General features: G+C 42.1%; 1 protein-coding gene across 11 annotated transcripts in view; it reads left to right on the forward strand.

Annotated features, from left to right (window-relative positions):
- LOC138742262 (N-acetyl-beta-glucosaminyl-glycoprotein 4-beta-N-acetylgalactosaminyltransferase 1-like) overlaps positions 1-20,861 on the forward strand; it is a 710,446-nt gene that overhangs the window by 643,692 nt on the left and 45,893 nt on the right. For 10 of the 11 annotated variants that reach the window (XR_011344024.1, XM_069896414.1, XM_069896402.1 and 7 more), the window contains one exon: positions 10,545-10,617. Coding sequence is in view for 10 of the 11 variants with exons in the window: in XM_069896414.1 (XP_069752515.1) it covers positions 10,545-10,617 (73 nt within the window). In the remaining variant the exon portion in view is untranslated. Of the gene's footprint in view, positions 1-10,544; positions 10,618-11,312; positions 11,444-20,861 lie in introns of those variants that run through there. The other variant, XM_069896480.1, reaches the window with a different exon arrangement.

Here is a 20,861-nt window from a genome sequence, read left to right on the forward strand (position 1 = left end):
AATCCAACCTGTATTTTTGATTGCACGCTATTGAGATCCTGATGTGCAACAATTTCTCTTGTTATAGCTTGTCTACTTTTGTGATCTTAAAGGTGATTGAAACTGAAGGATGACAGTTTGCATATCAGGCAGATTACTGCAGCTTGTGTATTATTCATTGACTATCATTTGTCATTCATCTGGAATTGTTGCATTGTCTCAAGTGCGCAGAGGAGATTAGGTCAGTGGATTGTTTCTCCGAGTACCTCAGCAAAACAGTGAAAATAAAACTTCATAAAGACATTTCCGTCATAAACCGAGTACCACTGTACTGGGGCAAATATTCTTTTCCCCAGTCACCTGCCCCTTGGCCGCACTTTTTATTGCAGTGTGGTCATTCAAGAGTGGCTCAATTCAGTATTTCAGTGTTGCCCTGGGGTGTACTGGCACAGCAGTCATGTGAGCTCCCAGAATGTCTCTCTCCTCACCGCATCGGTCAATGTGTCAGTCTTTGTCATCCACAATCAAGATTGTGAATAAAAGTGAGAAAAAATACTTTGCATAAATGATAAAGTTAAAATATAGAAAAAAAATCAAGTAAATCATGAAAACTACTGGTAGCTTAAATTAATAAATTAAAGCGCTTCCTTCTGACAGTGGGTTTCTTCCAGGCAGTTGAACAGGGCCTGCTGAACTTTGGTTAGGTTAAGACCAGCACAGAGTCCCAGGGGCATTTTTCCTCCCTCGAAGGCTGGGGAGCCTGGAAGATGTAACCTTTCACGAGCTCGTTTTCACTCCATAAGGAATATACAGGCGCAGCCACAGCAGATGCAGCTGTCAGCTTTAGCCAACACCAGAGTTGGAAACCGGGACTTTTACAAGTGTAAAATTAGTGCTGTCGCCCGGGCAGGAGATGTGTCTCATAAATATTGAATAAGTAACATAGTCGTCCACTTAAGGAGGATTTCAATTTGTCAGGCATTTTGGAGGATAGAGAGAGAAGATTAATTTGCAGCATGAAAATTGGCAAGGTTCAAGCATCTGATTAATTATTACATCCAGTACATTTTTAATTGATTTTTCTCCCATATTTTTTCACCTTACCCCTCCTCCCACCAGTTTCTACCCTTTCCATTTAAAAAAAATATTTAGTTAAGTTTAAATCCTGAAGGCATTAGCTAGTGTCGATGTTCTATTTCCCAGGCACCGATATCTCAATCAAGTGCTTATTCTTCGTGCTTGAGCTTCCATGGTGGAGGCCAGTTGGCTGCAATAACAAGCTTGATCTGGAGAAAGATGGAGTGAATTCCTCTTGTTTACTTCTATCGTTCCCTCCTTTCCACTCCACTGAGTTGCCACCCCACCCCCAATTCTGTGCACCATTTTGCTGCCAAACGCTAGTTCCTTGTTTAAACTGGCAAATCATAATAAAGCACATGGCACAATTGGCGTTGAGAGGAACACAAGAGATTTAAAGTGGTTCAGGTTTGTCAGGAGGATGTGAAGAATTATGTAATTTTGAGTATCAGGAGTAAGTGGGAGTGCAATTGCTGTGGGAGTGCTTGTCTTCATCGGCAACACACTGCAGTTCAGAACTTGCAGCACTGCTGATCAAAGCTTCAACGTATGGCGTAGCACTTAAAACAGCAAAGTGCCAATATAAAGTGAGGAGCAGTCTGTAGGCTTTCACCAGCTTTCAAATGAATCTTTCAATCATGAAAATAAAAATGGCGGCCCTACCGGAGCCACTGTGTTGGTAGCCCTGCTGGTGGTGCGGACTGAGAGAACGGGAAGTAGGGACACAGTACTATTCAGCAGGACCCTACTGCCCACTCCTGATGTTGACGGCTTCAAACAGGCTATAAAGAGGAGCCAACAGTGTTTTTTTTTAACATCCTGCAACCATGATAGATCTGTACACAAGATAGTGACGCCTGTGCTGGGCAGCATATCACGAATGGTCGCAGACACCAGAGAGCAGCAGACCAGTGCTGGGCACGAGAACATTCGGAAGGAAAAGCTTGGCTGGCGAACCTACAGCGAAGACTACCATGGCAGCAGACCAGCAAGGGGCTCAGTGCCTTAAGGATCCACGCGGGTTGCAGGCTGCCGGCGAGGTCAGAGGACTCACTCCCGTCCACAGGCTGCTGGAAACTCGAGCATGGTAACCAGGTGTCGAAACGAGGATTCGAGAGAGTGCTGAGGGCAAGGAAGAGCTCTAGAAAGGCCTCGGGCACTGAAGGCTTCCCGATCCTATTGGAGTTTCGGGTCTGGAGATCAGTTTTCCAATGGTCTATGCAGCTGACGAGACCGTGGAAACGCTGGAGGTGAATCTCTGAAGGGTCTCTCTTTTGCTTCTCTTCCAGCAATGCTCATGGTGACTCTTTGTTTGCCTTACGGCAGGGAAAGGTTGAAGATTACGTTTTTTGTACTATTACGTGACAATAAAAGGAACAGCCTGTTAAAGGAGCCGCCGGCTTTATTTAACATCCTGTGGTTGCACGGTCCAGTCCTAAGGTGGCGCCGGCTGTGATTGGCAGCAGCCATGAGGGGATGCAGACTCCAGAGAAGCGGAGGACTGGTGCCAGGCACCAGAAAACAGGGAGACCCCCCCTCACCTCCGCCATTTGAGAAGGCGAAGCAGAGAAGATGACCCATGGGATGGTAACCATGGCGGCGGACCAATGAGGGGCTCTGCGGCTGAGGAACCCACAGGCTGTTGGCAACTCAAGGCGAGGAACCCATGCAGACTGCCTGAGACGGCGTCAAAGAATTCATGCCAAGCTGCGCACTGCTGGAGACTGGCTGAAGGTGTAATTAAGATGGGAGAGCAAACCTAGGGTGCTGTGTTGGAAGTTGGGATCTGGAGCTCAGGCTGTGGATGGTTTGGACTGGAGCCTGCGTGGTTGAGGAGGCTGCGGGAGCACTGGAGGTGAATCCACGGATACTCGGTGACTCTCTTTTGCTTCTCTTTCTCTGACTCCGAGGCAATTTCTGCTGATGGCGAATCTGTCTGCCTTACAGCAGATTAAAGACAATTTAGTGTAATATTACACCTGCTTTTATTACAAGACAATAAAGGAATCTTGCATTCAAAAATTCTCCATTTGACTTATGAAAGTCTCTCCATGTTGTTTAAATAATTAATTTGACATATGAAAAAACATCACTTAGCGACTTGCTGCAGCTCCCACCTAAAGATTTGTTTCAGAAATGTTCACAGGGATGATAAATCAAACTCATGTCCAGGGGGCCAGAACGAAATTTTCTCTCAGGATGAAAGAGTGAAGCCAACATGACAATTTAATTATTCTATGTATTGCATATTGCATGGAAATACCTGAGTGACGAGCACAAATTTAGGTGTTTTTATTGCCGGGCCTCTGGTTCGAGGATGGCTCCATCCACGGAGAAAAATCTGAACTTGCCGTTTTATGGAGCGACCTTAAAAAGCTGCTCCTGTGCCGCTTTTATGAGGAGCGGTTCCTCATGGGGTCCTCTGGAGCAAATGGAGGTGGGGCAAGTGGTGCCATAGTGCCGCCCGTCACCAAGAGGTCTAATAAATGCGCCAAGCAATGGCCATCTTTGTACCCATAATTCCCCCATGCAGCTGGAACCGCTTTGGGAAATGCCGAATGCTTACAGTTGCATGGGAGATTATGGGTAACGAAGACAGCCATTGATGCTTCTTCCAGCTCTTATGCCACGGCGCTGCCCCTCCGGAATACCAGGCATGGCTCTGCACAATCTTGCATCCATTGGACTCCCCTGCTCTTATTTTCCCTCTCCACTGCTCGACATCTGTCTTCCTTCCTCCTGGGATGTGGAGTTCAGCACCCGGGTCCCTTTGCCCTCAGCCCAGGCAGCTCGTTGGGTTGGGACTCTCCTTGCCCCCGCTGGGCTTCCACACTCTTTGGGCCAAACTCCCTCCACTCCCACTCACGTTGCACATTCAGTCCCACTCTCTCCGGCTCCTCACTGCCCTCCTGCTCCTTGGTCTCGGCGGCCTTGATGAAGAAGCGAGGGATGGAGGGGAAACGGGAAGAGGACATTTCCAGGTGGCAGGAGGGAGCCCAAACCCCAGCCCCAATCACCGTGGGAGCCCCGACTGTGGCTCCTGGGTCGCGGGCTCATGGTGTCATCATGACATCATCAGCCCGACCCTAGCCAGCCATTTGCAGTGGCATTTCATGAAGCAAGGTGGAGTGCTCTGTTCCACCTTTGCCACAAACCTGAAGAGGGATCAGAGTTGGCACCTTGGAGCCGCTGATGGAGCATTTTGAAGGTAGGGTCAGTGATGAGAGGGCAGAGAATCTCTGCCTTTATGGTCGCTTTTTCTTACTCTATAAAAGAGCGTACTGTGTGAAGTTGGGTTAACTATTGTGGAAGTGAGTGAAACTCGAAAGTCTGAAGACGCTGTGATTGTAGTATAAACAGTCCAAAATGCTGGAGGAACTCAGCCGGTCTTTTCACCGTCTAAAGGAGACAGAGGTATTGTCGATGCTACAGACTTGAACCCTTCTTCAAGGAATAGACCAGAAACAGGAAATCTCGAATGTCTCACAATTCAAACAAGGGGGGGGAGGAATCTAGACCAACAAAAAGTGTTGATTTGTTATGATAAGGAACAAGGTAAGAATTTATCATGTTCGTTCGAATGGAGAGGCAGTGAAACGATGTTGCGTAATTTAAGATTATGGATGTATAGTGAAGGAGTGTTTCATTATGTACCACAGTTGGTAAAAAAAAGTCCCTCCAAGATATACTTATGCATTTCTCAAGAGGCTTTCAGTCTAGACACCCTCCTCCTTCCCAAAATATCTTGTGTGCATGCTTCTAGTTGGCGCTCTGAATGGGCATGTCTGGTCTTAATATAACCTGAAGAAACATTTATGTTGTTGCAAAATCAAGAAGGGTAAAATGTACCAAATAAAATTAATGCTAAACATGCACATATGAGCATGATGTAAGTGGCAGACAGTCTCACATACTATCCAGTCAGCTACCTCATGAAGCTTCGATAGCTCAGTGGCTGGAGCACTGGTCTTATAAACAGAGGTCGCTAGTTCATTCCTCGCCGGGCCTTATTTCTGGGAGGGACACTTGACAAAGTGGCGACTCTCTGTCCGCCTTGCGGTAGACAAAAGTTAAAGAATTTTCATGTATGTTACATTCTAATTGTAGTATTATGTTCCAATAATGGAACCTTTACCCTATCTTATCACTGGAAAAGTCATCAGCTCTTTGGAACCAATAAAATAGGAATGGAAATCATCCTCAATCCCAAGGATGCTTCAGAGAAGATGACTGCAGTCAGCAATGGTTCTAATCCTGGATCTTCCATGATTCTTTCAATGATATTAACATCATTCGGGGAAGGATTGAAAGGAACTTAATGCTGGTAGAAGTCATCTGATTTCAACTGCTGTCAAAAGAGATTGATGGTGCTGGGTTCGCCCTGACTATCACACACTTCGTACTGCAAAGATCATGATAAAAATGGTTTTACCTGAAACTCCAGTTAGGACAGTGACATTATCTTAACTAGATTAGCAAATTGGATTTTTTTTTAACCTTTATGTTTCCAATTACCTTTTTAAGGCCATAACTTTCTGTTGTTCAGAGATTTAAGGTCATGAATCTTTCAGATGACCAAAGGTTGTGAAAAGCAGTTTGTAAAAAGGCAAATCTTTCTTCTTTGTAGTTCAGAAGTAACATCAGTGTTGCATTTACAAGTGGTTTTTCTGTCATTGGGAGAGTCTGAAGTTCACACCATTATGTTTCACACACTGAACACTTTTAGGTGTATTTAATACCAAGGACACGCTGTTCGTCTGTACACCTGTTTCCGTTAGGGGTTGTCCAGTTCAGTGTCTGAAATGTTTTATTGCATTAAGAAATCTCATAAACTGGAAATGAGATGTAAAAGATCAAGAGAAAGGAAACACTTGCATTTGTATAGTCCCTTTGGGATCTCTGGTCATCACAGTGTACTTTATAGCTAATTGAGTATTTTGATGACTCACTGCTTGAATGTGGGAAAAAAATAACAATTACTCCATGCACGGCCAACTCCCACAAATATCATCACAATTCTAACTAGATTGATTGAGTGATAAATGATTGCCTGTGATACCAAGGATAACTAAGGTCTTCCAGAAAGGAAAGCCAGAGTTATACCATCCAGTGATCATTGGGGGATAAGAGGTGGAGAGAGTGAGCAAATTTAGGTTCTTGGGAGTCACTCTCTTGGAAGATTTTTCCTGGACCCAACACACTAACAGCATCGCAAAGAAAGCACGTCAGCACTTCTACTTCCTCGGGAGTTTGTGGAGGTTTGCTATGACGCCAGAAATCCTGGCAAATTTCTACAGAGGTGGAAAGTGTGCTGACCGGCTGCATCACAGTCTGGTATGGGAACCCCAAGACCCCTGAACGGAATGCCCTCCAAAATGTGGTGGTCACAGCCCAGGACATTACAAGCAAGACCCTCCCCACAGGGATGGCTGCCATCTTAGGGCAGCAGCAATCATTAAAGACCCACACCACCCAGCACACACTCTGTTCTCACTGCTGCCATCAGGAAATAAGTATAGGTGCCACATTATCGCATCACCAGGTTCAGGAACAGCTGCTACCTCTCCATCAGACTTCCCAACTCAAACTCAATCAGAGACTCATTTAAGGACTTTATTGATTTTTCTTTTCTCTTTCTGTATGGCACAGTCAGTTGTTTACATTCATTACCTGTTAACAGTTCTTTTGATTGTTTACATGTTTATGCTGTTTATAGTTTATTTTTTGCACGATGAATAAGTGGTTATTCTGCCACACCTGCAGGAAAAAAGGAATCTCGGGCTTGTATGTGATGTAATGTATGTACTCTGACAATAATTCTGAAATCTGAACTCCCCAATCATCTTGAAAATAGACCAATGGGATCCTTTACATGCACTTCAAGGGAGTTCAGTCTAAGATATCTCTTCAATGCAACATTCCCAATCAGGAAGTGCCTCCTTTTGTTATATTCCATCTTGCAAAGGGATCGTTGTTTGAATTCCTCCAATCATTTTTCTGATCTAGCCACAGTATCAGAACCTCTCTAACGGCATCCTAGATAATTGTGATCAACGTCATTTAACCTTCCGTGACCTACTCAACCTCACTGCTCCCTTTGTCATGGCTAACATTCAGTCCAGTGCCTCTTTTCCACCATACAGCTGGATGGGCTGATCTCACCAGCTCCCTTCAGACTTATCCAGTCATCATCAACAATGAACAATAACCTTGAACAGATGGCACAAGACGCACACCACCAGGTTCAGGAACAGCTGCTCCCCCTCCACCATCTGACTTCTCAACAACAAATCCAATCAGGGACTCATTTAAGGAATCTTACTTGTGCACTTTATTGATTTTCTTTTATTCTCTCTGTATTGCAGTCAGTTTGTTTACATTTGTTATCTGTTTACAATCCTTTTATTTGTTTACATATTTATGGTGTGTACAGTTTATTTTTTGCACTTCCATTAAGTGGTCATTCTGCCTCACCCACAGGAAAAAGGGATTGCAGGGTTTTGTGTGATGTCATGCATATCCTCTGACAATAAATCACAGGCTAAAGCTCATCTCCACCCATTCATCAAGGTTGATTCTCTGTCCCCACTATTTACCATTCAAATGCTGCTGTCCAAACTGCATCCTTTTCCACTGACCTCCAGCTTTACCCGTCTGTAGAGCGCGTCAAAAGAACCAAAGACTTGTTGATCCAAACCAAGGCTTTTATTAACTAAAAGACTGGAGCATATCACAAGTAGGTCAACCAGTCCAGAAAGACCTGGTCTGGCGAGGAGCAATCCTTTAAGACCTGCCAGTAGGTGTGGTTACACTCTCAGCCAATCACAGTCATCCTACACTACCATCTGTACATATACACATTGGTGATAGAATCACACCATCACAATTGCTCCACTCTCTCCACATTATCTGACCCTTTTGTTTGGCATCCTGTGTTGTTCAAGCAGAAGCTACTTCCCACTAAACATTGGGATGACTGAAACCATTGTTTTTGTCTGAGATAAACTCCATTCCCAGCCATCTACTCTCCATTCCTCGTTCTGACAATGACCTGAAACTGAACAACACTCTGGAAGTTGAGGGTTTTCAACTTCCTCCCCATGCCATCACTAAGATCACCTGTTTCCACTACTGGAATTTGTATCTAACTTTTTTATTACCTCCAGTGCTAACTTTTCCAAAGCAATGTTACCAGCATTGCCCATTTCAATTCTCCATGAACTTAATGTCCTAATTACTCATTGCCCTGTGCTTGCTGATGTGGTACCTTAATTGTAGAATTACAAGTGAGTGAAATTCAGACGGATCAAGATGTTTCAGTGCTTGAGTCACAAAATGTTAGCAGGGAGATCCAACAAGTGATAGTCATATACAGAAAAATCCCCTGATATCCTGCACCTATAGGGATTGCTTGAGACTTATACATTGCCTAACTAATACACTTACATTAAGACAAAATGACTATACTGTACTTACACTGGACAAACCACTTGCATGAATATATAAACTTTAAAGCATTTTCAGTCACATTCTTTGAAAGCATTTAACCGTCACTGTATCTGCAGTTCCTCCCCCTCCACAGAACCACCTGAAAGGCGAGCAATAATATTATAGACATTTAATCCCCCCTCCCTCAAGTTTACAGATTAATATACTTAATAATGTACTAACAAAGATAAAGGCTCTTACTAAGTATGGATAAGGAGACACATTAAGAGAGTCACCCCAATGGCGAGCAGATCTTCATCCTGGGCGACGCCATTGCTGTTTCACACAACTTTATTCAAACAGCTGCTACGAGCAAAGTGCAACCAAGGCTCTCCACTGCCTGAATATTTACTCCCATCTTCACCAAAATTTTACGTTACTTCAGAGAAAATTTACTTTTACAATTTTAAACATATGTATCTTTTTTACCTATTATTTTATTCTTATTTATTTTATTTTTTATTATTATTTTCTTCAATATATTTTGCTGGCTGCTTGAAGCTGCTGATTGCTTGAATTCCTGATACCGAGTTTTACTATGCATTATAAAAGTGCCTTTGCACTAAAATTCTTAGTTGCTGTAGCCAAACAAACAATCCGTTTTTTTTTTAAACTACAAAGGTAAACATTTCATTTAAAAGAAATAATAAATGCAAAAGATGGATAATAAGTATTCAATTACCATGGAGCAAGAAAAAAGTGGCATTACTATAATGCAGACAATCCTTCTTGTGGTCTCAGAGCAATTAGTGCAGTGGCTCTCAACCTTTTTCTTTCCACTCACATACCACTTTAAGTAATCCCTATCTCTGTGATTAGTGAGGGATTGCTTATGGTGGTATGTGGGTGGAAAGAAAATGTTTGAAAACCACTGTTTTAATCGTACCTAATTGACTCGTTATGTGCACGGTTTCAGAACTCCAAAGGAAATGGGCCAATGACAATTTTTTTCAAGCAAAATATTTCAGTAACAATTGGGTCTAGAGCAGTGGTTCTCAACTTCTCCCTTCCCACTCGCATACCACCTTAAGCAATCCCTTACTAATCACAGAGCACCGATGGCATAAGGATTACTTCAAGTGGTATGTGAATGGAAAGCAAAAGGTTGAGAACCACTGAATTAGTGTTACAAGGGAGTTTATAGAGTCTGATAGCCATTGGAAAAAAATCTGTTCTTGAATCTAGAGATTCTGGTCTTCAGGCTTCTGTACCTTTTACCCAAAAGCAACAGTGAGACGAAATTGTGACCAGGGTGATGGAGTCCTTTATGATTTTGGCTGCCTTCTAGAGGCAAGACCTTCTCTGGATGGGAGGTCAGATCCCTGTGATGGACCGGGCTACGTTTACTATATTCTGCAGTCTGCATTCCTAGGGGACTTGAATTATCAAACTGGGCTGTGATGTAACCAGTCTGCATACTTTACACAGTGCACCTGTAGAAATTTGATCGACTATTCAATGATAGGCCAAATCTCCTCATCCTCCTTAGACAGTTGAGGCTTTTTGCCTTAATGCCTGACTCCAGGAGAGGTCTTCTGATGGATGGATTCCCAGGAACTCGAAGGTACTAACCCTCTCCACCTCCAACCCATCCATGTGTAGAGGCGTATGATTAGCTAGCAAATTGGTGTTTATCGGAAAAGGGACAAAGTATAAGAATAGGGAACTTGCAGGTGTTGGTGAGTCCCCATATGAAATACTGCACCCTGTTTCGGTCTCCTTAACGAAAATAAATCATAACATTGGAGGCAGTCCAAAGGAGATTTACAAGGCTGCTTCCTGGGATGGAAGGGTTGCTCTATCGAGAGTTCCTATGATCGAGTTTCCCTGAAATTCTCTGAGCAGTGTCTGATGATCAGAGAAGCTCCATATTTTGGAGACTGCTTAAATGCAATCTGCAGGAGTAGGAAAGACAGGTCACTTTAAAGACCATTTGAAATGTAGAAGATTACCTGATATAAACTACCTTATGGGATTTAAGTTTCTCAATTCCTTTTCAGGTATCAATATTTGAAGCGCACGGGGAGCTTTGAACGTTCAGCTGGGCTTCAGGCAGGAGCAGATGCAATAGAGGTGAGTGGTCATTTTGAACTGCTAAAATGATGGAGCTTCCTCATGCAGCCAGGTTGTCGTGCAATGTATATAAATGAAAACCTTATCAGGTGGGACTCTTCTCCAATTTTATGCATTCTAGTTTTTGATTGTAATGTAAAGTATTCGAATGGATGATAGGCTATTATTTATTTTCTTAGCTGGCAGACAGTAATTGGTTAAAAAAAAATGCTGCACGACCTTCAAATTTCATTTATCTACTATTACCTTCTGCAACACTTCCATGTCAATGAAATCAATGGGAAGTGACCTCATAGCCTTGGAAGGTACTAAATCTGTTGGTCCGAGGAACAGCTAAAGTTAAATTGTGACCCAGGAAGTATGGGAAATGTGGTGAAAGATAATCTAGAGCTATTGGGAAGAATGTTCTCTCATGCTTGAGTGATTGAGACTCAAAAAAGCTGCCTGAGCAGGCAAGTGAGACTAGCCCAAATTGCCAACTGGATAAGTTTGGCTAAAGGCTTGTTTTGTGCTGTATGACTCCATGTCCATTCAGGAAGTGACTGGAGGAGAGGATCAATGGTAAATATGGAATAATATAGAACCAAATGTCCCCCTGCTGATATGAACAGATGAACATAAAATTAGAGCTACTTCATCATAAGATTGTGGTTGATCTGATGGTAATTTAACTCCATATTTCTATTTACCCACAGTTACCTTCAATTGACCAACAATCTTCAAAAATCTCTACTTTATACAAAAAATTGTTTTTATTATCCTTTGAGAAAGAGTTCCAAAGACTCTCAACTCTTTCAGAGAGGAAATAAAATGGTTCAGATCTAACTGATAATGGTTAGATATGCTCCTTGTATGTGAACAGAATCTCTGGTCCTTGATTCTCCCACATGAGAAACAACCTCTACACATCCATCCTGTCACTCGTCACTTGCATTTCAGTCAAATGTGCCTCTCACTCTTCGAAGCTCCAGCAGATTGCCCATCCAACCTTTCCTCATGACAACCTGCCCACTCCGAGCTTTTATGAAATTGCCCTGCTTTCTGGTCAAAGCACTGACAGCAACTTATGGAAGAAAGTACGAGTTAAGATACAGATGATTTAGCTGAATGCTAGAACAGACCACAAAGGTTAAATGGTGGCATAATGGATAATGAGGAAGGTTGTCTCAGGCCCCAGCAGGATATAGATCGGATGGAAAGACAGGCAGAGAATTAGCAGAAGAAATTTAATCTCACTGTCTCTTATTTGAAAAGTGATCCAATAAAACCTGTAGTGTCCAGAATTCAAGCAACCAGCAGCATCAAGCAACTGGCAAAAAAATCAAGGAAAATAGCTTAAAAATTAAAATAAAAAAGAACAAAATAGGTAAAAATGCATAAGTAAAAGAAAATGTTCTCTGAAGTAACATATAAAACTGGTGAAGACTGGAGCAAATATTCAGGCACAGTGGGGTGCCTTGGTTGGACTTTGCTCGTAGCAGGTGCTTAAATAGATTTGTGTGAAACAATGGTGTGGTCCAGGATGAAGAGCTGGTCGGTACCATTCACTGTTGGGGGAACTCTCTTAAAGTGTCTCCTTAACCCTGCTTAGTAAGAGTTGCCCTGGTTAGAGGCTTATAACCATATAACCATATACAGAACAGGCCAGTTTGGCCCTACTAGTCCATGCGGAACAAATCCCCACCCTTCTAGTCCCACTAACCAGCACCTGGTCCATACCCCTCCAATCCTCTCCCCTCCATGTAAATATCCAGTCTTTCCTTAAATGTAAATAATGTCCTTGCTTCAACCACCTCTTTCGGAAGCTTATTCCATATCCCAACCACCCTTTGCGTGAAGAAATTTCCCCTCATGTTCCCCTTATAATTTTCCCCCTGCAATCTCAAACCATGCCCTCTGGTTTGAATATCCCCCACTCTTAATTGTAAAAGCCTATCCACATTGACTCTCTCTGTCCCTTTTAAAATCTTGAACACCTCCATCAAATCCCCCCTCAATCTTCTACGCTCCAGAGAAAAAAGCCCCAGGCTGCTCAACCTTTCTCTGTAACTCAAACCCTGACATCCTGTCAACATTCTTGTGAACCTTCTCTGCATTCTATTTTGTTTATATCCTTCCTATAATTCAGTGACCAAAACTGCACACAGTGTTCCAAACTTGGCCTCACCAATGCTTTGTACAATTTCATCATAACATCCCAACTCTTGAATTCAATACTCCGATTTATGAAGGCCAACATTCCAAATGCCTTCTTCACCACTCTATCTACCTGAGTATCAACTTTGAGGGTACTATTTACCATAACTTTTAAATCCCTTTGTTGCTCTGCACTCCTCAATTGTCTACCATTCAATGTATATTTAGATTTGCCTTTCCAAAATGCAACACTTCACACTTATCCGCATTAAATTCCATCAGCCATTTCTCAGCCCACTCCTCTAGCTTTCCTATAACTCTTTTTAAGCTACGGTAATCTTCCTCACTGTCCACAATACCATCAATCTTTGTATCATCTGCAAACTTACTTATCCAATTTACCATCCCTTCTTCCAGATTGTTAATATATATCTATATATATATATAGATATATATACATATCAAACAATAGTGGACCCAGGACCAATCTGGGATCGGTAAGTTTTGGGGGAGGAGGGGGTTAATTATCTATTACGCCATTGTTCGATTTTCAGATGGCTCTGTAGAGATACAGTGACAGTTTAATGTTTTCAAAGAATGTGACTGAAAATAAGATAGAAAGCTTTAAGGTTTATATATTCATGCAAGTGAAGTTTGTTCAGTGTAAGTACAGTATAGTAATTTTGCCTTTTAAACTGTTTATTCTTAATGCAAGTGTATTAGTTAGGCATTGAAAGAGTAAGTCTCAAGCAACCAGAAAATACACTTATCCGGCATCTGCCAATCCACATAGGTGCTGGAAACGAGGGTTTATACTGTACTAAGTTGCACACTGCCACTATTGGATCTCTCTAACCTGATTAGAAGAACTTTTCTTCTAACTCCTCTCACTCGCTCTCCCTTACTTTGCCACACTCTGCTTTCTATCCCCCATTATTACCAGCACTTCAATTCCCCACCTTTTGGCCTACCTACTCCATAAAGCACAACAGCTTTTTCCTCCGATCCCTCCCCCCCCCCCCCACCCCGCTCCCACCCCAGAGCCTCCACTCCCTCTTTCTCTGCCCCATGGCATGTCCCCTCTCTGCCCCAAAGTCATCTCCTTGTGTTACATTTTCCCTTTCTGTGCACCCCCACAACTCTCGGTCTGCCCCCATTTGATCTCCATCCATCTCCTGTTTGCCCTCCCTCCCTTTTGCCCTTGCTTGTCTGCACTCGACTAGTCTCTCTGCATCCTGCTTCCCACGGGTGCCCGTGTCCCACTCTCACTCTTCTTTCTGTACCCCGCCTCTCCTTGCATCCCTTCTTCTCCGTCCTCTGTCCTCGACTTATCATACTCTCTAATATTCTTCTGTTTCCTATTTCTCCACTGCTCCCTTCTCCCCACCAAATGTTCCTGCTTTTCAGAGCAGATGGTTGAAGATGTTTCACCTGGAGGTAGGCCAGGAGAGATTTGCCAGAGTCAAGCTGGAGGTAACAATAGCAACCATGAGCTGAAGCAGGGATACACTCAGAGAATGCTGCTGAGATGGAGAACGCAGCCTTGCTGATGTAGGACTACAATCTCAGTTCAGGTCCACGTGGAAAGCTAAATTTTGAATCACCTCAGAATATATCATAACCTTCCACAACAATATGTGGGCCCAACATGTGTAGAGCAATATAGTATAGATTGTTACCATTTTTTTTAGATCCTGGAGAAAAGGTGGGAAGCACCTTATTTTAAACTTGACTTAAATGAATGGGGGAAATGTCAATAGAATCAATGAAAGGAGCTGCCCCTTCTCCACGTGCAGAACTTCCCTGAATTCAAACATTTTACCAATTTTATGTCATTTGACAACAAAATAGAAACCTGGACATTTTCATGAAGCTACACAATAAAACATCATCTAGGCTATTTGACATCATGGCACAAAGAATCAAATGTTGCTTATTCTCCAGAAACTGAGGAGATATTTGACTTGAGATAGAATTGAAATGCTCAAACATCATTGCACTACTTTTAAATAGGGTGTCTTGGGGAAAAAAAGTTAAAATCTGATTTGAAATGAAATTTTACATTCAGATGCACCCCTGAAATGTCCCCGATGGCAAGTTGCTCAGCAGCATAGCTGCTAACGTTTTCCTGCATAGCAAACGGAGAAGGGAGTCAGGCCTTAATTGCACACTACCTGTGGCAGCCATACAGATGACACACACTGCGATTACCATGCAGGAGACAGGCTGCTCTGCAAAGGGAAGCAGCTCTCACTCAAAGGGTCAATCTATTCCTGGTCAACAGAAGCTAGGTGCCAACGGGAGATCATCCATGCTAGAAGATCAAAACATCTGCATTCTCTTCAGTGTCTCCTCTAATTTAGGCAACGTCCTGATTAAACGTCCTCTGTACTCTCATCAACACAATCAACGGCTTGTGTGTTCCTCCCAGTGAGCTGATATAGATCGAGGATAGGAGTTCACAGTCCAATATCATGAATGTTGCATTTCAACGAGAAATGATCTCAGTGTCGTTTACTCTGGTTTAAATCAAATTTGGAGTTTTCACATAAACATTGTGAACTAGACAATCCAATTTTTGGTTATTGACCACAATGATGCAGGGGGAAGTATATATAAGAATTCACCTGAATTATTGAAGCATCCCTGGTATAATAATTGGATTGATGCTGAAATAATTCACGACTTTCACACATTTGGATTCAGTGACTCTCAAAGAAATCAACAATGCTAATTAAAGAATTAAGGCTTTCAACTGGAATAGCAAGAAATAAAAGGATTTATTTGCCTAATCTATAATGTTCCATATTAAATTGGAAGAAGGTTGCCATAACTTACAATCTTGAGGAATTATTTCCTCCCCGAGTTACCTGCCCAAGGGAATCCATAGCTTATTGAAATCCAGCTTGGTCCATTTACTTTTTTTTTGTAGTGTTTTGTGCTCTATCCTTGTACGCTTAACTTTGGGTCTTGCTACTGACGTTAGCTTTTCAAAAACCGTGCCTTTGGCTTCTGATCCTAGGTCACCCACAACACAAAGGTCTTTGTTACTCTCTTGGAATAATCAGTGCATTTTCAGGTTGAATGGAGCACAGTCATATATTTCACAGTATTACCGGTGTCCTGCTGTCATTATCTGTCCCTCCAAGTTAAAGGTTTTGCCAACTGTATTCAATGAAAAGTTCCTCTTTTAAATCTTTCAGAGCAGGGTGTGTACTTGCTGTCATTTGTCTTGGTTACCTTTGATAAAGGTCTAGATTTGAGGCCTTGATTACTTGTGAAATGCTTGTCTGGAGGCATATACTCGAAAATTGGTAGATTTAGTGATGTCTCAATTACCCTGATGATGCCCGTGCAATGAAAGATCACATTATATGATTCAGGAAGTCGAGTCGCAGCATTGGTTTCTGGAATTGGACAACACCCCAAGACTCAATTACAATGAAAGCTATTCTGGTGGCTGTGCCGAAGAAGCATAGAGCAGACGGTGTTGTTTGGAAGTCTTTTGGGGAACGGCCCACTTCTCGAGCACAATGTGCTGTTCTGTTAGCTAAATGTTCAGGTATCCGTCCACCAGAAGTAATAATGTGAACAATAATGCAGGGTGCGGCAATGTTTGCAGGGGCTGTTTATTCTGGATCCATTAAGATGTGCAAGATTAAGGGCAAAAAATGTAAAACTATCAAATGTCTGAGGAAGTGAGACAGCAGGAAAAAACAATTGGACTATTTTTTTTCTTTCACGTCATCACTAGTTTCTTTGTGAGACCGGAATTCTTCCCTTCGCCCTCATTGCTAATCTTTACTTTTTGAATAATAGTCCAATGATCACTGAAATGACCTATAGGTATTTCTAGTGCTTCTGTTGACTGCCACCCTGTGTAATGTGAGTGAAACACAGAAGTCTGCAGATATTGTGATTGCAGTAAAAACACACCAAAATGCTGGAGGAACTCAGCTGGTCTTGCAGCACCCTTTGGAGATAAAGATATATTTCTGAAATTTCAGGCCTGAGCCTTTCTACAAGGAATAAGTAAAGAATAAGCAGAAAACAGAACATCTCAGAATGGAGACAGTGCTTGCTGGGGGAGGCCAACAAAGGGTGTTAATTAGATATGATGAGGTGTGATGGAATTCTGTTATTATTAATCTTTAGTTATAAAATATATATTTTTAGAAAAGTTATTTTATGGGTTTGGACACACAGACATACACAATTTCACTCAGAGAGAGGAACCATTTTTGGAGTCAAAGAGTCTGGTAAGCTGCCCCAATAAAACTGGAAGTGTTTGTTCATTGAAATATCTCGGACATTTGGCTTGCTCAAGGAGGACATCTAATTAAACAAAAGGTTCTTGTTTACCTATTTGTTAGAATGGAGACTCAGATGGCATCTGTTTTTTAAAAAAAACAGGCTTTTACTTGTGGTCAGCAGACATATTGGCGGGATTGGCTCATAAAACTTTTGGAAGAGATGGGAATGATGTCATGTCATGTGGTGAAGACACTTCAAGACAGAAAGTATTTTTGAATATTAAGGAACTAATTTCAAAGTGAAGCCAGAAGACACCTTACCATCCTGTAGGTAACATTGGATTAGAGAAGGTGCTTGATCATCCTGTAAGTCACACAGGATTTAAATGCCATAACATTCTGTGAATAGCACAGACTAACAGTGGCTTCAGAAGGGATGACCATTTTGCTGCTTCTCTTGGTCAAGAGAGAGAGCAGTGGTGCGGTGGCTTTTTAAATAGCCACTTGTGACTGATCCAATTCTGGGCAAAAGTAAGCAAGATCATTCTTATTTCTGGATCATAACCATTGTGATGGTTCCTTAGTCCGACTCGTACCTGAGTTTTTGAAATCATCATGGAAGAAAAAAACAAGAACTGTAACCTCCATGCAAGAGGGGGAAATCATTCATATGAAGAAACAATCCTCTGAATACTATTCAACAAATTTATGATTTGAGAGGTCTGATGCCTTTCACCTTCTCCATAATTGCTGTTGAGCAACAATTTAAAGAATCTGAGTTTCAAAGCAAAACTGACTGAACTTTAAAATTACCGCTTCAGAATTATGCCTAAACTGTAATGGTTTTGGTTTTCACACACACACACACACACACACACACACACACACACACTTGTATATAGTGGGGTTAAGTTTAGAATTAAGTTAAAAGTATTACATTATTAATAATTGATAATTTAAAAAATTGTTTTTGAAAATACCATTATCTTGGTGAATTCCTTTTGCTGCTGGTCTAGATGTGGAGAGATGAGAATTTATTTTGTGTGAAAGGAGAGAGAGAGCTGGGGGAAGGCAAAGGGGGAAGATGGGGGGCATAGGATTGTTGCCAAGGGGGCCATCTGTGGGTATTGCCCCCCTGGGCAAGATGCTGTGCCCCCCCCCATACAGTGTGACCCTCGCTCGCCATCAGACCCACCCCAACCCATCCAGCATCACTAGCATGCGTTAAGCGTCACTATCATCTAGCTTGGTGCATATTAATGACTCTCCACCCACCCCAGGCCGCATCACTAGCATATGACAAGCATCACTAGTGTGCGTCAAGCGTCACTAGCATCTAGTGATACTTGACACAATAAAAGCCACACTCTCATCCCCTACATCGGAGGGGCGGATGGTGTTAACAGCAGCTCCCCCCCACTCCGCTACTGAATGAGTTTATGAGCATTGAACTGTGCACCCCCTCCCCCAACACACTAATGCTCCCCTCTAACATTTGTTCTGTCGCCGACCCTGGGGGAGAGGGGTTAACAAAAGCCAGAGAAGTCTAGGTTAATGGCATTTGATTGGAAGGTGTCCAGACAGAAGATGAGGTGCTGTTCTTCCAGTTTTAGGCGTCTCAGTTTGGCAATACATGAGACCATAGACGGACGTATCAGCAAGGGAATGGGATGGGGAATTGAAATAGGGGGCCACTGGGAGATCCCTCATCTTTCATCTGAGCAGACGTAGCACATAATACTCATAAAACGAATGTACAATTATCAAGACTATAAACCTGCTGCTGTAGATGCACAATATGAATCCAACATGTACCTTATAGATTTAGATCTGGAACCTTTGATGTGGAGTATGATATTAGTGATAATGTACAGTATGACTTTCACGCAAAGTTCAAATCTAGTTCTGCAAATGTAATATTGAATGTTGGGCTAAAAATGTAATGTATAAATCAAATACTGCAAATTCACACCTAGATCAAGGAGTGTAGATGCTCAGTGTGTATCTTTACACCATATGAATATTCGACCATGTAATTTTGTGGTGAGGGGCATATTTGGCACAGTAATGTCCATTATAAATTACTTGCAAAATGGAGCTTTGAATTAAAATTAAGCATTTAATTAGCTACATGCTTTCCTGGTTTGATTTTGAAACTAAAGCATTTAAGTAGAATATAATTGTTAATTAATGCTTTTGTTCATTTTTAAAAGCTTATCTGAATATGATGATATTGACATTTTACAGATTAATTCTGGATTTCGTGATAATTATTGCTGACTTTCCTTCTGCAAAAATATTGGTAAATTATTACGTTGGAATAGAGGGTCATTAATAAATCCGAATGAGAATTTGGGAGAAACCCTTTTTTTTTGCACAGTATCATTAAACTGTGGGTCTTGATTATTGAGATGAATAGTACAGATGTTTTTAAGGGATATCTGGAAACTAGCATTTTAATAGAACCTCACATGAAGCATAAACACAGGCATGGAATATTTGGGCTAAATGACCTATTTCTGTGAGACAAATTATTTGCTGGCATTCAATTAATTTAGTGTCTGTATTTGAATCTTACATTGCACAGGCATAATAATAAATAGAAGACTGTGTGTGTACTGCATAAGAAGAGCATTAGTAAACATTATGTAAATCTATTACTGTTCATGCACTGAATTTTATTGCTCTAGAGTATGTCTTTAAACCTGCAATGAGTTCACTGACACTATTTTCTGCCCTATCCTTGTATCCCTCTTCTACTAATGTCCAAAAAATCTAAGTGTCGAATGAAATCTATAACCATACCTCACTTGTTCTAGATTCCTCCTCCAGGAATAGCACTGGCCCTGTATCTACCCTGTCTGCCTGCCCTGTGTGTGTGTGTGTGTGTGTGTGTGTGTGTGTGTGTGTGTGTGTGTGTGTGTGTGTGTGTGTGTGTGTGTGTGTGTGTGTGTGTGTGTGTGTGTGTGTGTGTGTGCGTGCGTGTGTGCGTGTGTGTGTGTGTGTGTGTGTGTGCGTGTGTGTGTGTGTGTGTGTGTACTGTTAAAGTCCAGAGGATTCCAAAACCCAGCAGCAAAGGATTACTTAAACAAAAGTTGCTTTTAATTATCTTTGAACATGAAAATACAATCAAACTTTAACTTATCTCTATTGACTCACTTAACCCCCCCCCCCCCCTTCTAATTCTAAGCACATGTGTGTGCAAGTTCAGCAAAGTTCTGTGATTCACAGTCCTACCTCACTGGTTGCAGGCAATTCTTGTACTGTGCACAGAAGTTAACATTAATAAAGTTCACCAGGTTTTGGTGCTTAACAGGTAAATGGTTACCACTCAGAAGGGTTCTTGTTGGTTCTCGGAGAGCTTCTCTTATTCCAGGACATTCACAACTGATTCCTTTTTAATCAGCCACTCCAGTGTCTTGCTGACAAAACTTGCCCCCTTCAGGGTTCTCCAGATGATAACGTCTTTCCTTCAGGTGACCACAGAGTTCCTTTCTGTTTCTCCTATTCCAAGGGAAACACCGGACAGCCAGTCCTCTCCTTTCACCAGGCTGTCTTCCAAAGCTTGCCAGCTTGTCCCTCTGGAACAGATGTCTATGTCTCTCCTCTCTCTCACACTCCCTCCAACTTTGAGAGCAAAGCCTGCTTCTTTTGCTCTCTGTCTGCAAAGATCACCAGACCTTCCAGACCTCAAGTTCTGTTTTCCAGACAAAGCTGCTACTGCCTGTTGTTACATTTGTTGCCTTTTTCAAACAACACTCCATCATGAGTCTGAACTCTCTTGCAAAAGCTCCTGCAAAGATTATGTGTTTTAAAGTGCTTGCGTTCTAACAAACCTTTCCCAATTTATCTCCC

Source organism: Narcine bancroftii, chromosome 1, assembly GCF_036971445.1.
Source record: "Narcine bancroftii isolate sNarBan1 chromosome 1, sNarBan1.hap1, whole genome shotgun sequence".
NCBI classification, from domain to species: Eukaryota; Metazoa; Chordata; class Chondrichthyes; order Torpediniformes; family Narcinidae; genus Narcine; species Narcine bancroftii.